This window comes from Gossypium hirsutum, chromosome D07 (genome assembly GCF_007990345.1).
Source record: "Gossypium hirsutum isolate 1008001.06 chromosome D07, Gossypium_hirsutum_v2.1, whole genome shotgun sequence".
Taxonomy (NCBI): domain Eukaryota; kingdom Viridiplantae; phylum Streptophyta; class Magnoliopsida; order Malvales; family Malvaceae; genus Gossypium; species Gossypium hirsutum.
The window spans coordinates 28,415,070-28,436,580 of NC_053443.1; the positions used below are offsets into that span (position 1 = coordinate 28,415,070).

General features: G+C 30.9%; 1 protein-coding gene and 1 long non-coding RNA gene across 2 annotated transcripts; both read left to right on the forward strand.

Annotated features, from left to right (window-relative positions):
• The first annotated feature begins 6,742 nt into the window (after positions 1–6,742).
• On the forward strand, positions 6,743–8,890 carry LOC121219032 (uncharacterized). The gene is made up of 3 exons (XR_005915554.1): positions 6,743–7,187; positions 7,530–8,406; positions 8,747–8,890. It is a non-coding gene; the product is annotated as an uncharacterized lncRNA (long non-coding RNA).
• Positions 8,891–17,357: 8,467 nt separating this feature from the next.
• On the forward strand, positions 17,358–19,777 carry LOC121219033 (plasmodesmata-located protein 1). The gene is made up of 3 exons (XM_041096462.1): positions 17,358–18,470; positions 18,778–18,912; positions 19,361–19,777. Exons 1-3 carry the CDS (start codon positions 17,720–17,722, stop codon positions 19,366–19,368), a joined length of 894 nt encoding a protein of 297 aa, XP_040952396.1. The 5' UTR covers positions 17,358–17,719; the 3' UTR covers positions 19,369–19,777.
• Positions 19,778–21,511: the final 1,734 nt, after the last annotated feature.

Sequence of the window (21,511 nt, forward strand, 5' to 3'; positions counted from 1 at the left end):
TTCTCATACACCTGACAGGCTTTTCATGCTCAATCAAAACTCTAGGGGGTACCCCCTTATAGGTGCGCACTTTCTTGGGCGTAATCTTTCTTCTCTTGGAAATATCTTGCGATCAATTCCTTACATACTACTAATAGGTTGATGTTTTAACGCTAGTATGCACCAATACTCTAACTCGTCATCAAGCTAACAAAATGGTAGATTTTGTTACCTCAGCGTGCCCAACAGTTTACATATCTACCTTACTCATCTTTGGATTCGTCGATTTTTGAGGTGTGACAAAAATTCTTAACTACCTCCATATCCGACCCAGCAAGCCAGGCTCTCTAAAACATCCCAAGAATGTAGACAACCTAAGAACTCTGTCATATTCCAGGGTTATTTTCACTTCTTCTACTTTGTTGAAATGGTACCATGTGAAGCATCTTTCACGGAACATCTCTTGAAACGCAAGACGATGACTGTTCTTGGATGAGAGTTGTTCCTGAATAAGACTTAATTTGTGGTGATGATTTTCTTGATAAAGCTTGTTCTAAACAATGGCTCGTCTAGAAAAAAGAAAAAGAAAAAAAAGAAGCACAATTGTTCTAAATATAAGTTGTTCCAAACAATGGTTCTTCTAAACATATCTATTCCTAAAAATCATTTTTCTAAACAAGAGTTGTTCTGAACTTTAGCTGTTCTCAATAGTAGTTGTTCTCAAATAATAATTACACTAAATGATAGTTGTTTTAACTAAAGCCTTGTTCTGAACATAGTTATTCTCGAACAATAATTGTTCTGAACAACAACAATTCTAAATAAGAATTGTTACTTCGGAAAAAAATACGCTTGAACGCACAATATCTGAAATATAATATTTTTTATTTCAAGAAAGAGATAGAATATTAGCGACTAAAATTGAATATGTATAAACACTTTTAATATTAATATAAAAATTGAAAAAATTTGAATTCGTGTATTGAATATCATGGAAATAGAGCTAACTCGAAAAAAAAAACCTTTTATCTTAAATCAAACTTAAAATTTAAAAGCCAAACTTTAGCTTAATTTTGAATCTCAATTTTTAATCAAATTCCAGCTTCTTACATGTACAAACAGGCACAAATATATGTGTGTGTACGTATATAGTTTTTGACCTAAAGATTATAAAAACGTGGAAGCTAGAAAATTTGTGTGCAGTTTAGTGTAAGAACTGAAATACAATGATTTTTCACCTCTTTTGGGATTAAGGAATAAGGAAGGAGAATTTCCACTCACAATCTCCACAGCTATACGTCTTGAGATCTATATTTTCTTTTCTTTTCGTTTCTTTTTTCTTGTTAAATATAACATAATAATAAATTTAGCTTCTAACAATTACTTCTTTTTTTTATCATTTTGGTGTTCAACTTTCAAATTTTAGTTAAATTATTTTGTATGAATATATTAATTGAACAATTAAAATTTTAATAATATTGACATGGTAACCCACATATACTTCATTACTAATGTGGACAAATTTTTAAAAAAAAGATATGAAATTTTTGAATTTATAATTTTTCAATATTTTATATATATTATTTTACGGAGTACATGGGAGTCGTCATGTAGGTTGCCACATCAACACCTTTAAAATTTTAATGGCTCAATCAATTTTTCTATAAAAAAAAAGAATTATGATCAAAGTCATGAAAGGGATTAACGTAAGCGATTAAATTTGTTATTATACCTATATAAAACACAACTTTGACACTGAGCTCTCTCAAGGTGTTTATTCGATGGAAGGAACTCTCAAGTGCTTGAGAAAACTAGTGAGAGCTTGCCTCTATTTATAGAAGAAAGTATGAGCATAAAAAAGTTTTGGTTAAAGGGTAAAAAAAAGTCCTTAGTAAAAATATAGAAAATAAGTTAAACCCTTATAGAAAGTATGAACATAATTGAGTCCTCAGTGACCTCAAAAATTCAATTGGTCTCATTCATTAAGGAACACTATCATTAATCGGTTTGACCGTTAATGGTTGTTGACGTGACAAAAAAAAAAAGCAATGAAAAACTAGCACCTAACATGAAATGTGGAGAAGTATGCTGACATGAAAACTATTAAACTTGTTTAGGGGTTGAGCTACCCACCCAAACTTGAAGTTCCACTTGAAATTTGGGAGGGATTGAGCAAAACAAAGTAGGTCTGTTTAAAATATAAAATGGGTCTAGGCTCAAGCATTCAAGGCCTGAGCTCGCCTTGACCCGTTTCTAAGTTTGTAATATACTATATTATGTTATTTTATATATATATATTATGTAACTTATGTCACATAAAAATTAAATTTATAGTAATAATAATACTATAATGTAAACATATTAAAAACATTAAGTTGTATACAAATAAAATTTTAATAAATAAAAAGTATATAACTTTATTAAATATTAAATTAAAATATATAAATATTTTTTTAAATAAAAATAATATGGGCATGCCAAAATTGGACTTGGATTAGTCATTTATATATGAGTAGATTTGGACAAAATTTAGACTTATATTTCGAATCAAGCCGGATTTGGCAAGTATGAAATGTGTTAATATCATGATAACCTCAACTTAGATCCAACTCAACCCATGAAGCTCTAAATGCCACATCCTAAAGAATTTTAAAATTAAAAATAAAAATCCTAAAACAATAATAAATCTAAAAAAAAAGAGTTTTAAATTTTACTAAAAAATTGCAGATCCATAATGAACTGGACAAATTAGTGTCCAAGTTGATTTGAATTTCAAGATTCATTTTGAACAAACATAAAATTATAAAAATTATTAATTATTAATTATTAATTATTAAAAATTCTAAATATATAAATATATAATTATATGTGGTGAATATAATATGGTGCAAAATAAAACAACAAATGATTATATATATATATGCTAAGATATGGTGGAATGAACTTTTATAATTTCACCCTTTTAACCTTTAACCTAATATTTTATTATATCTAAATTGAAATAAAATAAATATGCTCCCAAATTACAGTTCAAATAGAAAAAAAAAGTGTTTTCACCATATAAGGTAAAACTTTTTCCTTGTTTTTTAGCATAATACTTACTATATTTCAACCATGATAAAATAAAATATACTCAGCAATTACAGTGTGTTTTCACCATATTTTTGCACATATATAGGCTAAAAGCAAGGTAAAGGATATTTTCACAATATATATATATATATCATCTATCATTTTTATTTTGCCATATTCATCACCTGCTTTTATATATATACAAGCAGTTTCTTTTTAGAATTTTTAATAATCATTTTATTTTTTTTATAGTTTTGTGTTCGTTAAGAATGAATTTAGACAAATTAATGTATAGACTGAAATGAAATTGGACATCATTTTATCCAGATTCATTCTAGATGCATATTTTTATTTTAAATATCTTTTATAATTTTTTACAATTTTTTTAATTTTTAAAGTTTTTGGTGACATGACATTCCACATGTAAGTTCTTCATCGCTTTCTCAATCACATCAATATTCGGTAACGATCAAACAAGACAATGAAGTATTTCGTTAATGAAAAAGACCAATTAGGTGCACTTCTTCTATAAAGGCTTAATTGAATTTTTTATTTTTTTATTAAAAGTTTTTTTTTATCTTAGCCTAAAAAAATAAACATAAAAGAATAACTAACAAAAACTATAGAGACCTTAACAAAGTTTGAAGATAGATTTTTTCAGTTAAAATTCTCTTTCCTTTTCCACTCCATAATCCAAAAACAAAAACAAAAACCCAAAAACGATTGTATTTGAACTTTTTGAGTGCCGAGTTATCCTATAAGTATTCTGCCAAACCTTAGCTCTCATATATTTTGAGAAATAATTTTTTACCATATTCAGTTAAAAAGTATATATAGATACTTAGTTTTGGTTACTAATATTTTATCTCTTCTTAAAGATAAATAAGATTATGTTTCATGAAATTGCGCTTCCAAGGATAATACAAAAGTTAACTCGAAATAAGTGGCATTGTTTCTTCACTTGATCACTTCTAAAAAAACAACTCTTGTTTAGAATAGTTGTTCAAAAGAATAATTGTTTGAGAAGAGATATGTTCGGAACAACTATGTTTAGAAGAGGGCTCCAATTTAGAACAATTGCCATCTAGAGTAACTGTCATTTGAGAACAACTAATATTTGAAACAACTCTTATTCACCTGGTGTCGAAACCATTTTTAAGTTTGAAAATTGGGGGTCGACTTTTTAAAAATGAAAATGGGAGTTGCCACCGACCTTTTATTGAGGTGTGATCGGATCACCATTTAAAATGAATTTGGTCTACGAAATTTTGAGAAAATAGATTCGGGAGTCGATTATGCACGAGGAAGGCTTAGCACCCTCGTAACGCCCAAAATTGGTACTGAATTGATTGTTTGGTATCTTAATGTCGAAAATTTGAAAAGATTTTAAAATATCATCCTTGAATGAGAAAACTTGAATAAACTAAATTGAATGATAAGGCGCACTCATTTCGCAGAAATAAATTGCCACACTCAGTGAGTTAGGGTGCAACCATTCAATCTTCGAAATTAGATTTGTCCCTTTTTTAAGAAAATCATGTACTTTAAGAAGGATATTTGATTATTTAAGTCAATTGAGAAATCAGAATCCAATAAGTTAGGGTTTACTTTCTCAAAATTCTTAAACATCAAACATTGCCTTTATTTTAAAATCGAGATAACAAAACGTCATATCCAGTAAGTTAGAATCCAACATTTTGAAATCTTAAGAACTTTATTTTAAAAATTATATGGTTTAAATAAAATGAACACTTGATTATCTAAATGCATTGAAAAAATTGAAGTCCAGTAAGTTAGGGCACAATTTTCTCGGGAACTATGAACACCAAGCCTTTTTAGAAATTATGAAATAAAATGATTGTAGTGCTTTAATAAGATACAATTCTTACAAATGGAAGATGATTGAATAGTAATACACAATGCAAAAGATAAATAACAACCCAAATAACAGAGATAAATAAAAATTGATTTAACACAAACATATAACATATAATAATCACACTAAGATCAAAACAATAATACATCTATTTTAGAAATGAATAATTTAATAGGTTATATATATATATACAAATAATAGTATTTAAAGAATATTATTATGTAAATAAAAAGAATTTTAAAATATAGCATTAAAATAAAATATTAAAATATATAAAGTATATCAAATTCTTATGAATATGTATATATATTGAAAGAATGACAGAACAAATAATAACATGCCAAGTTTGCAAATAAAGTATATAATAGATTTTTTAAATAATGTATGATAAATTTTAAAAATAATAATTTAAAATAATAATATATCACATCATAGAATTATATTAATAAATTTAAAAACAATGTCGAATTGATATTAAAATATGCTATAAATAAATTTAAAATAGATGCTAATCCAATTTGTAATTATGCTATTAGAATCTAAATTTAAATTGAAACTTAATTTAAAGTACAGAAATAATAATAATAATAATAATAATTGTCGAAACCATTTTTTGAAAATAAAAAATTTTAGTTGTCGACTTTAAAAATAAAACAGGAGTCGCCACCGATCCTTTATAAAGGTGTGATCAGCCCACCTTAAAAAATGATTTTGGTTTGCGAAATTTGAGAAAACAGGTTCGGGAGTCAGTTACGCACGAGGAAGGATTAGCACCCTCGTAACGCCCAAAATTGGTACCAAATTGATTTTTGTTAATGTCTTGGTGTCGAAAATTTGAAAAGATTTTAAAAGGAAACTCTTTATTTCATGAATAAAAAAATAGTAAGACATTCATATTTCAAAGAAATAAAACACCACACCCAGTGAGTTAGGGCATAATGTTTTTAAATCTCCAAAATACCCGAATATTGCCTTTTGCTTTTGAAAATTCTTATTTCGAGAAGAAAATGTCATGACCAGTAAGTTAGGACCCAACATTTTTGAATTCCCGAGAATAAGCTTTTATTTGAAATTTGTGGATTTATTGCAAAACAAATACTTAGCTTTCTAAATTCATCGAAAAATAATTGCAATCCAGTAAGTTAGGACACGATCTTTCTCGAGAATCATGAATGCCAAATATTTTGAAAATTTATAAAATATGATGATTTTAATGCTTTGAGAAAATCAAAATATATTTTTTAAAGGGATGCTAAAAAAGGGGTTAAGGTATAACATGAAACGGGTACTCTAATTTCAAACATATATGAATGAATATTTACAAAGATATATACAAGTAGATATAATGTACAAATAAATTTACAAATAAAAAGAAGGAATGAAATACATCAAACCAAAAAACTAATAAAAAATGCATGTATATATGTATATGAAAATCATGAAAATAAAATAAAGATAAAAAAAATGTATATGTGTATATATTTACAAAATAAATAAATAAATGTATAAGTATATATATAAAATATAAAGTATATAAAAGTTTTAAAAAATATAAATATATATATATATAAAACGTATGAATAAAATATATGCATGTATTCATAAAAGCTTAAAAATATATATATTAAAAAAAATGCATATATATTATATATAAAAATATGTGTATGTACTATATGAAAAAAATGCATATATATATTATGTAAAAACCATGCGTGTATGAGTATAGAAATAATGATAATAACCATAATAATAAATAATATAATAATAATGATAAATATTTTTAAAAAAAATAAAAAAAATAGCTAAAATGAACTAAATTGAATTAAAAACGAAAAAATGGGGCAGATTCGAAGCAAATTAAAGATAGGACCACATTGAATGCGCACACAACAAAGGAGGACCAAAAGGGAAATTATTCCCACCTTCCAAAACGCTGCGCAGCAATGGGCCAGAATGGAACAAAAACACAACATGCGGGAAAATTTAAAAGAAATCAGAAATTCAATTTAGACGCACTGCAAGAATAGGGGACCGAGCGCGCAAATAGACCATTTAAGGTCAGACGCACGGATTCCCCTTTTCCAAACAGCACCGTTTCGTCTTTGCTTTAAAGTCTTAAAAAAACAAAATTAAAACTAAAATAAAGTTTCAGATTCTTTCCTTCCTGAAAGAAAAATTTTCTAGGGTTCCCTCAACCCTTTGAGCGCCGCCGCTCCGATTGCGACGGAGATGGCCACGACTCGGCGGGTTCGACGTAAAGGTAAGTTTTTTCCTTCCTTTTCTTTATATTTTGAGCCAAAAAAACATAAAAACAAGACAAATAACTTACAGAACGATGAACACCAAAACAAAATAAACGAGGGAAATCACCTTTATTCAAAGAAAATTTTCTATTTCTCTTTAATCTTTTTCTCTGTATTTTTGTATCTTTTTCTCTTACCGAATTCCCCCCCCCTTTTTGAGTACATGGAATAGGGCTTTTATAGCCTAAAAATAATAGAAAGAAGAAGAAAAAAAAACTATTCTCTATTCGAAATCTGTTATTTTTCCTTCTTTTTGTTGCTATTTGTTCCTGTTTGTTGCTTTTTTGGGTTGTTTGTAGGTGCGTGCTTGGAGGCGTGTGCGAGATTCGCGGCGGGCGGCGCGATCTGCGGAGTGCAAGGGGGACTGCTGGGCGTGGGAGCGGCGCGCACGTAGGGGGTGGTTGCGGCTTGCGACGACGGCAGAGAGGCTCTTAGGGTTTCTGCTATTTTTTTGTGGGCTAGGCTTAGTTTGTTGGGTCTATTGGGCTGTTTGAGTATTGGGTTTGTAAAAATTTGGGCCTTTATTTTTTTGCATGCGGGCCCGGGTAGATTGGGCTTATTACAATAATAATAAAATGTTTATTTAGCATAAAAACAATAAATATTTACAAAATTAAATGGAATATATAAAAAAGAATAATAAAAATGATTGAATTAAAATTACAAAGTTTGAAGGACTAAATTTACAACCAAATCCAAAACTAAGGACCAAAGTAACAATTAAGCGCACAACTTCAAGAATTCAAATCCAGAGTACGAAAACGTCACCGTTTGATCTTGGACCAAAATGAAATTAGAATAACGATATAGTATAAATTAAAAAATCGAAAGAAATCGAATTGAAACCATGTAAAACAAAGAAGGACCTATTGTGTAAATAAACCTTTGAACAAAATTGCGCGGATCCTTCCCCGGTCGGGTCACTGCGAGGATCTGCCTTCAAACGACGCTGTTTTGAAACCATCGTCTTGGCATCAAACGGCGACGTTTCCTACGACAATTATAAGCTAAAACAAAACCTAAAATCTAACAGCCAACTTATATTTTGTTAAAACCTAAAGTAATATTTACAAAAAGAAACTCCACATGCGCCGCTTCGAAGACTGGCCGTCCAAGGGCTCTCCGAACGATCGTATGGCTCCGATTGCAGTGGAGTAAATGTCGCTCAGATGAAAGGTAAACTCTCACTCTTCCTCTGTTTCTTTTTCCTCAACAGTGAATAAAAGAAAAAGAAAGCAAAGAATCGAAAAGAAAAAAAAGATCGAGAGAAAACGGAAAATAAAACTCAAAATCACCTTCAAATTCGATTTCTTTTTCTTCTTTTTTTGTATACTATCTCTGTGAATGCGTGGGTGTATTCTTGGCTTTTTTATAGCCTGATTTTTTACAGAGGAAAAAGAAAATAAAAATAAAAATAAATAAAAGGAAAATTGCCCCGTCCTTGTTATTCTGTTCTTTTCTTTTGCTCTCGTTTTCGTGTTTTTCTTGCTTCTGTTGCTGATTTGTCGTGATGCAGGTACAACGTACGAAGCAGTGGACGTGGCTGGGGTGACGTGGCGCGGAGCGTACGGAGGCTGGTCGTGGAAGGCTTGGCTGTGGCGCCTAGATCTTCTAGGGTTCCTTGCTGTTGATCTTTGTTTTGGACCATCGGGCTGGTAATTTGCGGCTAGGGTTAATGGGTTTGGTTTAGGCCAATAGGGTTTAGTTTACTGGGCCGTGTAAATAGACTATTTTGGACTGTTATTAATTTTTGTTTGGTTTATATTTTTATTACGGGCCGGGCAAATTGGGCCTATTACACCTGGTCTAGAAGATGATCGGATATAGAGCACGACACATGTCACCAGAGTGACTCAGAATGAACATACAAACAACCGTATACATACAATTATGAATTTAAAACATGTTAGCCGGTGCATCGAAAGTTAGATCAATACAAGTAAAAATTGAATTCAAATAGGCCCAAATACGATGTTGTAGGGTCAAATATGATCAAATACAAGGCCATATTACGAGTCTTGGGCCAAAGTATCAAAATATAACGTCATGTCTCAAGACATGCCTCCCATATTTTAAGATTTTATCTTCGGTGTTTTATGTCTTAAGACTACAGGACCATGTCTTAAGACATTGTGCCCCCATCTCTTGAGACATGCACCTAGAAATACATGTTCAGGCAATTTTGTTATTCTTGTCTCGAGACATTTTCATCCTATCTCAATACATAAACCTAAAAATACAAAAAATTAACATTTTAAGTCATACAATCGTGCTTTTAAACTCCTCTAAACATGTCAAACATGATACCAAAGTTATGCAAACAAATTTTACATGTGAAAACATGAAATTTCATAACCTTAAACTCATCAATTCAAGGTATGGTTATGCAAGTAAAATGAAAGCTAAATCATGTTGGATGCTAATAAAATCTTTAACATAAAGTCAATATAGGAGTGTCCAAAGTTACCACAAGACATTAAAATGTACCAACAGCCTCCAAATAACTAAAATCAACATTAAGTCTACAACAAGTACACAAATACATGCCTTATATTACTATGAAGGTATAAGACTTTATGAAAAATAAAAAATCTAAATTTCAACATCAGTCTTGTTATTTATCTTTATATTATCTTCATTTTTCACTTTTGGTGATGAAAGGAATTATAGAATCACTTATCACATCCACATCCAAGATTATATCTTTCGAATTTATTATAGACTGTTGCATTCACTTGAGATAATGGAGCAGATCCAATAAGATGAGCTTTATGATTTTTCATTTAATAGCTCATTATTTTTTTAAACACAAGTAAACATGATATTAGTTCAAAATATATCTTAAAACTTTCTTCACGATATTGCTACTGCAGAAGTTATACTTACCCACAATTTTAAAATCTTGTAAGTTCAGGTGCATCCAATCATAATGAGTTTTAGATAGAATTATCATATTCTGATGATCTTTCCCTTAAAATTATTCCATAATTCAAGTGGATACAACACGGCCAGATATTCTACTTTCAACCCTTCATGAGATGATAACGAAAGAAAATCATGAGATGAACATGGCCAATTCAATTTTTCATAAAAGACTTATCAAAATTATCATTTTAACATGTATATATACAAAGTTAAAAATATTGTAATTTATCTAGATAATATAATATAATAAAATTTCAATCCATAAATTAAAGAATTCAAATTTCCACAATTTTTATACAGCTAAATATTAGCAATCATATATGGACAAATAACATAAATCGCATCAAATTTTAATAATAAGAGTGCTGGTAATTATTGTTCAATATAGTAAACTGAAATTTCAACCCAATCTAAAATAGAATCATGGAAGCTTTAAGCCTAATATTAATTCAATAGTCAAATATTTAATTATCCAAATATCATCCACCGAATCTTTCTCTATCCTAAAACATGTAGATAATTTATATTGAAATACAATCTAAAATAATTTGATTAACTGCGACATAAAATCTGATTGTCCTTTTCTTCTTGAGTTCAAATGCGATTCCTTCACTTAAAATCCCAAATCAAGTGAGCATTGAGGTTGCAAGTTTGATTCCCTTTAGCCTTGCGTTTAAGGTTTACTTTTTCTTTGGTGATTTCTTCTATACCATATTTTCTCCAACAAAATAAATTAATCAAAACAACTATACTTAATCATGAATTAACTAAAATGAAATATTGAATAAAACAAACTTTCTGAAAAATTCATCAATAGGGATCTACACAATGTGTATATGAATGAGATAAAATTTTACTCTTAATGGACATCAAACTTCTTATCCTAGTGGACTCCCCTTAAAATAACAAAAAATTTATAAAAAAAAAATGGGTATGTAAAATTTATTTTTAAAAATTTGGAAATTTTATTAAATTTTGTATAAATCACTTGCAGAACCAAAAAAAATTGGTGACATCAATGCTCTCTATTACTTTCTTCCTTTTAATTGATGGGAAATGCAGAAGGGTAAAGCAGACATTTTACGTTCAATGCATGTATATATACAATATTGGAAACAGTTCTTTTCTTCTTCTTCTTCTCTAATTTGATGCTAATGATTTTTATTTTTGGGCATCACTAAGATTCGAAATCACAATGTTACGAGATTGTGCCATGCGATGACCATTCTAAGTGTGAACCCGCAATTCCCAGGCAGGGAGAGTAATATTTGGTTTTAATCAAAAAAAAAAAAATTACATAATCGGACGGGCTAGTTAGTTTCAACGCCCTTGATTTAATCAGTTTTGTCACTAGGTTTTTAGTTTTGAATCTGGAAGCCCAACCCCAAAAAAGATTTAACTTATTTTATGTTTTTTATAATGTATGGTACATATATTACCATATAAACCTAACCAAAAAAAAAGTTTGAGTTGATTAGCTGAAAAACCAACAGAATCAATTTTGCTATGTTAAAATTAATTAAGTAGATTGAAGAAAAAAATTGATTCAACCGATTGCTCTCCTCGAAGCTCAAGAAGGTGGCCAATTCATTGTTAAAGTGGTTAACCAGGTTGCAAACAATTCTGACCTTGTTTAATAATTATTTACAATGCTAACATTGTTTAACAATTTTTTATTTTTAATATTTTTTTACTTATTTTTTATAATTTTAAATCATTTTTACAACTTTTTTATAATTACTTTTTTTTTTTGCATATTTATATATTTTTAATAATTTTTACAATTTTTAAAATTTTTTGGTCCAATTAACATGATCAATGCAGTCAGCACGATCAACGTCCATGTCACTGGTCAACAACCATATTATGAATCAATAGTTGACATGTGATACATTTTAATTGGTTGAGTTTTTTAAAATGCAATTGGCTTTTAGGTACTAAAGCAAACAAAACATAGTTCAAGTATCAAATATCAAGGTGGGAAAAAATATATAGTTCAACGGTTAAATCGTGAATAAAGCCTTAACCGAATGACGAAACATAGAATGGATACATGGATAAACCCAAACACACCAAAGTTGCGCACAAGCACCACGAAAAATAACAATACTTCAATTGCGTAACAACATAACTTCCAACCAAAAACACCTTAAATGTGCAAAGCACACCAAAAAATGTATAAAGCACAATAAAATATCCTCCTAACACACCAATACTCTCATGTGCATCAAGCTAATTCGTCAATACACAAAAGTTTAAAGAGTTTGATATCTTATGGCATGTCAATTATACCCAAACACCTTCCAAATTGCTTTAATAATTAGAGCAGGTTTACACATTGGAGTTATATAAAAAAATGACAATTTCCCAAACATTCATCTCAAGCAGTTTACTTATTTAATCCATCATGAAATCCTAAACAATGAGGTTAAACAACATATAAAGTAAAATAGAAAATCTTGAGAGCACAAATAGAAAATACTTATTTCTAAAAATTTAAAACCCAAATTTCATCATAATCAAAAACTTCTCTAAAATTGGTTCTAACATAAAATATAAAACTTAAAGAGAAAATGTGAAATTAAGCTTAAGCAATTGAGAGATGAAAGGAATAATTGAAAGTTCAGAATCAAGAATCCAAAAAAAAATGAAGAATTTTAAGAGAAAAATCAAGCGGTAGTTTTTGCAAGTAATTGTTCCTTCCAATAGATTTTAGTTAATGTGTAATTTGCACTTCTGCATTTTAACCTCCTTACAAATTATCACTCACTCTACCACTTTTATCAATTTTCCAGCATCCAAAAATTTCATATCCAAATTTCAAAACAAGCTCTTTCCAAGAAAAGTATTGTTATATAACAACTCTTGTTTAGATTAACCTCTCCCAACAAAATTTATATTGTGAACATCCTTGTCCAAAACAATCTCTACCAAAAACTGTAACCTCCCCAACCCGGCCTAAACGTTAGACCCGGATTCGAAAGATTGCATCGGTCATCAAAATGGCTTAGCAAGTTATCGGAGTTTGTAAAACAGTTATTTTAAACATTAATGTATTTCTAGAAGAAAACTTAGTCTATTTTTAGAAAAACTCATGAGTTATCAAAACTAATTAATTTTAGCATTTTTCTTGTAATAGTTTACCATTTTTTAAAACTCAGTTAGCCTAATTATTCTTCCAAAATTTATTTATAATCTGGCAGCGAAAAAGTGATATTTATCTTCGTTTTAATAAAAACCATATTTCATGTATAATAAATTAAAATTCGTATTTCAACATTTAAAACCAACCTAAATGCCATGCATGTGATATCAAATCAAAACCAAAAGTCTCATGTCATAGTTCGAATAAAAAACCATACAGTCTCCAAGTAATAAAATTATCAAATAATATATTTAAAATAATTTAATAAGCAAATTTGAGCCAAGTTCCTCCATATTAGACCTGATCATGGGTCGGGCCACCCGGCCCAGCCCGAAGGCCCGCCCGAAATGTGAGAGGGTTTGGGCAAAAATATAGGCCCAAAAAATAGGCTCGGATAAAAAAATAAGGCCCGTTTAAAAAACGGGCCAGGCCTCGAGTAAGGCATTTTTGGCCAGGGTCTGGCCCGGCCCAAATTCACTAAAGGACAAAAAAAATCTGCTCTTTTTTTTGTTTATGAATGTTATTTTCTTGTTGTTTTCTCCCTATTTTGCTACCATTTTACTATTATGTTACTACTATTTTGTTGTTATTATTTGGATATTGTATAAAACTTATTTTATTGTTAATTTTGTTATTATTTTAAAGGTATTTGTTAATTTTGTTATTATTTTAGAGGCATTTGCTTGTTAAGTTGCATTTATCTTAGTGTTATTTAAGTTTACATATTTTTTAAATTTTATTTTCAATTTGTTGGGAAATATTTATTTTGATGTTTTTAGTATTTTTGATGTATTATATGTATTTAAAATTATATAAAAATTAATATGGAAGGGCCGGGTCGGGCTTGAGTTTTAGCATTTTTATCTGGGTCGGGCTTGGGCAAAATTTTAGGCCCCTTTTTCAGGTCGGGCCTAGGCCTTGTAAATGGACCTAAATTTTTAGTTGAGCCCGGTCTGGCCCATAAGCACCTCTACTCCAGATGCCAAGTCCGCATCCTAACCTGGTGGGTTATCTATAAAGATGGAAATTAAAAGGGGAGTGAGTTATGAAGCTCAGTGTGAGTTCCATCATAAGCAAAATCAGTGTAAATAGTTCATAAATCATACTAAATAATAACGCATAGAATTATCGCAATCAAATAAAAGAATCTGAGTATTGGTTTTATTTCAAATTAACCATCTATAGTATCTCAGAATTCATGATAGCAATTTCAGAGTATCGGTATTTCAGATCACTAAGCAATTTATACATAAATATAAATATGTCATCACAGAAAATCCAGTTTGTATGCACGTGCTTAATGAATGCTATACATTTTCGGTTTAACAAAAAAGATTCTACCCCATTGCTACACACCATAATGGGAGTTCCCCAAAACTCTAATCACCTACACATCGAGTTGTGGTTTTAACCACCAATAGTTTGCAGATAAACTGCCAATGGCTGTAGACACAAAGCAAAAACATCGTAGATGAAATCTACCTATGGTTATGGTTACACAGCAAAATAATTCAGGTAAAAACTGTCATTGGCCATGGATGCACAACATATTTACAGATAATACTTGTTGTTGGGTTGTGGATGCACAGCAAAACATAGCAGATGGAATCTGTCTTTGGTTGTGGGTTCATAGCAAAAACATCGCAAATGGGATTTGCCTATGTTTGTGGGTACACGGAAAAATAATGCAGATAAACTGCCAATACTTCCTCCGTACATATTGTCCTACCCACGCAATGCAATATGGCATGTTTGAACAAATCAATAGAATAACATTTGATATGCTTTTAACACAACAATATAGTAGCATTAGCATGCTCATAATAGCTCGATTTAGTGGCAATCAATATGTCTGAGATGAATCAATTTAGTAGAAAAATTCATGATTTTTATGTGTTCGGATTAACAGTAACATAACGCATGTTGTACGTACGATCACAAATATAGATACAATAGTCATATATAAATTGTTCACAGTTCATATAATTATGTATATAAATACGATGATAATTCAATCAATCATGAATTTTAACATAAATAATACTATTAGGGACTTAATTGAACAAAACTAAACATTAGAACAGTTTGGGAATCAATCAGGGACTAAACTGAACAAAACATAAAATTCTAGGTCAAACTGTAAAACCTGAAAAACAAGGGCACGTGGTCATGTGGCCAGGCCGTGTGGGATGCTATAGACCATGTGGAGGGTGTTACACGGCCGTGTGGCTAGGTCATGTAACAAACTGTGGCGTATGGAAATTGCATAATTAAGCTACAAAAGAGACATGGCTATGCAACAAGCCGCGTAGAAGGGTCCAGGCCGTGTGGTTCACGAACTACACTAGGGTTTCCAAGGTACATGGCCGTGTGATGGGCCATGTGGTCCGCCCGTGTGGCAGACCGTGTGGAAGAGTCTGGGCTATGTGAGAGACAAATTATCCTAGGGTTTTAGGGGGCATGGTTGTGTGGTCTCCACACCCATGTGGTCTTATCGTAGGCATGGTTTTGTCTCGATTCGCTTGTAAAAGAGCATACACCTGTCACCGGGGTCTCTAACAATGTTCTTCGCGTTCCAATTTGATTTGGGGTACTTAAATCAAGTCATTCAAACGACATTTATGTAAGAATTAATAACGATTTCAAGAAAAATCAAGATTTTGGAAGATTTCGACAATATTCATAAAAGATCATTTAATCGATCTTAAAATTAACATGAATAGAAATTCTACAAGAATTTTAAGATCTAAACATCGGGATTGGAATGTTCTTACCGATTCTTGACAACGATCGAAGAATGTTTCTAATTGCAACAACAAATTTGGTTGAAAACCGAGTTAAAATTAGGAATAGATTTTATTCGGGAAACAAAAATAATTTTCAATAACAAAATATTGTGAACTACGATGAAAAAGAAAAGGGAGAGAAAAGAAAAGATGAAGATATAGGGAAAAAAAGGGAGAAATTCTAATTTGGAATGGAAAATAAAACAAAGTCCTAATGTAATTAGGAAAAGGGGACTAAATAGTTAGGTTGACAAATTTTTAAGGGGTTGCAGGGTAATTTTTTAATTCTAGGGAAGAATGGCATGGCCCAAACTTGGTATGTAAAGGGAAAGTAGCTACTTAACCATTTGAGTTGTTGTCCATTTTTGTTAAGTTTTTGCATCATTTAATATTTATTTAAGGATTGTTTTCTTCCTAGTTTGCTGAAAATGAAAAAGAAAAGAAATGGGAGAGAAGTGGATAAAGCCTAGGACCTTTAGAGAGAGTGTTAACTACTTAACCATCAGACCAAGGTCATTTCTTGGTTATTGATTTCTATTAACCTTCTATATTTTGAAGCTTTACAAAAATAATTATGTAAAGAATAACTCTTGTTCAAAACAAGTCAAAATAAGTCTTATTCATGAAAAACTCTTCTTTAAGAACAAGTCATGTTCCAAAAGATGTTTCATAGAAAATGCTTTATGAAGTACTACTTCACCAAAGTAAAAGTAAAAATGACCTCAGAATATAACAGGATTCTTAGATTGTTCCGTCAATTTATCAAATACTTTTAACTATCATGGTTAAATTTTAATTTTGGTCCCTCTATTTTTGAATTACATAAAAATGATTAGATTTCAATTTTGGTCCCAATATTATGCTCAATTTTAAGATCAACGTTTATAATGTCATTAGTTAGTTTAAATATTTTATTCTAATTAAATGTCGACGTAAACTTAAAGAATTATTAACATCGTTAAATTTTTTGTTAAATTCAAATCCTTTACATGCCATTTTTTTGTGACATGATTATCGAGTAAGTATTTTAAAAAATTAGAATGTTGCATCATCAAATTTTAACGGTATTAATAATTAGGCTTACTTTTTTAAGTTCGAAGAACAGAGGGATTAAATTATTAAAAATAAAAGTATGGAGATTAAATTTCAAAGATAAATAAAGCACAAAAACTTGAAGCATATTGTAATTTGAAGAGTCGAAAACTGTACTAGTATATAATTTCAATGCAATCAAACCATAAGATAGAAAATCCGATAATATTGCCTTTCACTAGATCAGGTTGAAGCCAGCCCAGAAACCAACCTGAAGGCTGCTGTTGTATGAAATAATAATGTATTTATGAAATTAAGAGGAAAAATTCAATTTCAAATGTCTCTGTCAAACAATTATTAATCCATCTTCTATCTTTAAAGCTAAGCACTTGGATTTGAAGAAAGCAAAGGAAAATTACAACATAAAAAAGCAACTTCCCAAAGAAATAAAGGTAAGCGTTCAGACTGAAGACCATATATAGCAACAGCACTCTTGTTTCCAGCTAAAACCCATATCTTGAAGCTCCCATACAAACCCTCTTTTTACAACCATCACTTCCATGTTGTGACAGAGAAGAAAATAAAACAATCCAGTTTTCCAATGGGTTTGCCTAGGAAATCCCCTTCTTTGCTCTCTGTATCTTTGGTTTCAATCACAATCTTTTTGGGGTCCTTTCCTTTTGTTGCTACAGCTGCAGATTATACTAACTTGGTGTTTAAGGGCTGTGCTGACCAGAAATTTCAAGACCCATCTGGGGTTTACTTACAGAACCTCAAAAATCTAATGCAAGATTTGGTTTCACAATCATCACAGAGAACTTTCTCCACCGCAGCCTCTGGTGAAGACCCTAATGCAATCAATGGACTTTATCAATGCAGAGGGGACCTATCGACAAGCCAGTGTTACAGCTGTGTGAGCAAGATCCCGAAAATAAGTGATAAAGTTTGTGGGAAAGCAGTAGCAGCCAGGGTCCAGCTGAGTGGATGTTACTTAAGGTACGAGATAGCTGGGTTCAAACAGGTTCCAGAAACAGAGTTTTTGTACAAGGTATGTGGGTCGTCATCAAGTGGAAGAACCGAGTTTGAGAAGAGAAGAGAGACGGCTTTCAACATGGCGGAAGAAGGGGTGAAAAGTGGTAGCAGCTTGTTTTACACTGGGGATTATCAATCTGTTTATGTGTTAGCTCAGTGCCAGGGTGATATGGGTACAGCCAACTGTGGGGATTGCGTGAAAACTGCTTTTGAGACGGCAAAAAATAATTGTGGCGACTCTGTTTCAGCGCAGCTTTATTTGCACAAATGCTATATTAGTTATAGCTACTATCCCAATGGAATCCCAACTATATCTTCAGGTAAAGCTGGAGAAAAGAACAAAATAAATCATCATATCTACTAATTAATTACCTGTTGAAAAGCCTGAAGATCAATGACCTCACCAGTTTTGGTTTTTCTATCCAAAGCTAAAAATAAGTGACTTCAAATAATGAAGGGATGAAGACAGGTGGATTTTCTTGGTTGTTTTATTATTATGGGCCCCTGTGAACTGTGGGGATAGCCTTGTAGGGGTCACTATAATTTATTGTCCTTTTAATTATGCTAGTATGGTATTGCATAGGTTCCTTACTTACCAAATAGGGGGATTTTGAATGATTGGTGTAGGGACCGGAGAGACGAGGCAACATACACAAAAGACCGTGGCAATCGCAGTTGGAGGAGTTGCAGGTTTGGGGTTTCTTCTTGTTTGTTTGATGTTCCTTAAATCAGTGGTGAAGAAACGAAGTAAGAAACATGAAGGTTAGATTTGCTTCTCTTAACTCCAAAAATAACCATTCATTTTTTAAAGATTTGGGTAAACTATAGTAGAGGCCTCTATATTAAGAGTTAAATTATATTTTATCTTTTTTATTAAAAAAATAGATAAATTAGTCCATATATATATCTTAGATCAAAGAGCAAATTAGTCATTCTGCTAAATATTCCATTCATTTCTGTTGTAAAAAGCCAGTCCTGTAAATATATCACTGTCTGGTAATTCTATCAATTATGTCAGTTTTTAATAGTACAAATTAATAAAATTTTTAACAAAAAAGGATTAATTTACTCTTTAATTTAATGTACGGGAACTAATTTATTAAATTTTTAAATAAACGAAACAAAAATCTAACTCTTAATACAAACGCCTCAATACTACTTTTATCGAAAATTTATTATCTTATGGTCTAAGAGATGATTGTCTGTGCAGGCTATTGAGAGGCTCCTCAAAGATGGAGACTGGGTGGCTACAAAATACTAGAAAACTAAAAAAAAGAGGAGCTTTTACCAAAGTTGGAGCCTTTGAGGAGTCCCCACAGATGATACTCAATTACTAACCTTTAACTTGAGAGTTTATTTTGTAATTTATAGAAAGAAGGAAAAAAAAAAGAGACAGGGTACGTGTAACATCCAGGCTAATAGTGATTCAACCCCCTCCCCCCCCCCCCCCCGCCCCATTCATTTTAAGTGTGAATCCCCTTGGCTTTTATGATTGTATTTACACAAATATATTGGGGGAAATGCTATTGTTTAAACTACAATTTTACTTGTTTTTATTGCTGTCAAAGGATTACTCTTTTTTTCCTTTTTCATAAAAGGTATGAGTGGAAGTTTTTAAGAGTTCAAATTTAAGATTAATGTTAATTAATACTTTAAGGATAAATTATACTTAAAATCACTAAATTATTAGTAAAATTACGTTTTCATCACTCTAATTTTAAAGGGTTACAAAATGATTATTGGATTATTTAAAAATTTTCATTCAAGTCATTAAACTGTATAAAATCGTTGTTGTATGACATTCTCTGTTCACATTGCTTACACCAATCTAAAACTTACATTTCCTTTCTTTTTTTACAATTCATTTTTTTTTCCAAAAATATTTTTTAATGTCACGAATAATAAATCAATATCTTTTTAACAGCTATTTGTTGATTATAGCAATTAGAGGAGTACAAATTGGAAACGATTCATATGGATTACACAATAGTCAATACATTTTAATAGCTGTATAACAAAGAGGTATTTGTTTAAACATTTTTCTTAAGCAAATCCACAATCTTGGATTACTACTTTACAGTCCCATTCCCATTGTGAAAATGATTGCAAAAAGTGAACACTCCAACATATAGCAGCTTTTTTAGTTACCTAACATTAATTAACATACAAGGAAAACAAAATCTATTTCATATTTACAATCAATCACCTTACAAGTTTCAACATCAATTATCTAATGTAAACATTATTCACCATCCAACTCTCTGCTTTCTTTTTCCTTTTTTGGATAGAACATCCAACACTGTGCTTGTTTAACCTTTTTATTTCTTTTTTTTTCAAAAGAATCATCCTAATTTACAAATTTTAAAAAATTATAAGTACTGAAATTCCAATAAGTTTGTTGAATTATTTGTGTTGATATTTTACCTTTTCTTTGGTGGGTTAGCTCCATTTGAGTCGCAATCATTGAAAATGAAAAAAAAAATAAAGTAGTAGGCACAGCAAGGGGGTGTGTATCACAAACAAATATTTTACTTTATCTTAGTTGTTAAGGCAACTCTTTAACTGATTGCCAACAGCTGCTGTTGTATCCTTAACTATATTCAACAAATAACTGTGCTAACATATGCCCCAGATATATATCATTGCCATAGCCATCCTTTTTCTGATTTTCTGGTCTCAAATGGCCAGAACAATTTCCATCAAGCGTAAAAGGCATAGCCTAGTGCACTAAGGTGGAGGGGTTTTCTTTTTTCTTTTTTTTTTTTTGTCCTCTCATCAGTCCCATAGATGCCTTCAACATCGACAATATCCGATACTTCCTCTCCCCACCAATCTTAAAAAGCAAACAAATCATCTTCACTAGTTTTCATTAGGGCCGACCTCTCTTAACTTTCCATCAAACAGGCTAGTCACTATAAGATCAAATTGCCTCACCTTTTAAGGGACAACGCTGATAGTTATTAGAATCAATCCATGTCAAAATAAAACCCCTTTTATTATGTAAGATTTGGATCATTCATTCTGTTATCTGGATATGTTGCTTCATCAGTTCTTCCAACCGATGCAGTCCTGCCAGTTTGTCTAAACTCACTTCACGCACCTAATTTCTAGTTACAAAGAAGCTAACCAAGTAGCAGATGCCCTGGTAACATGAGTAGCAGAGTATCAAGAGCTTACAAGTTTTTTTTCCCATAAACTCCTGCTTTTGTTTTGCCCCCTAGGTAGAACTAAACTAGGAAGGTTAGTGGACGGGCTAAATAAAAACTAGGAGGGCTTGTGTGAGGTTAATATTGTAAAGCTTTTGTGAACTTGTGATATTAAAAAATAATTTGGTATGTGTTAGAAAATAAATTTATTCTAA

Excerpts from the sequence above, each read along its gene's own strand:
- LOC121219033 (XM_041096462.1), top strand. The coding sequence starts at position 17,720 with ATGGGTTTGCCTAGGAAATCCCCTTCTTTGCTCTCTGTATCTTTGGTT. Across the intron at positions 18,471-18,777 it reads AATCCCAACTATATCTTCAG|GGACCGGAGAGACGAGGCAA; the intron begins GTAAAGCTGGAG and ends TGATTGGTGTAG.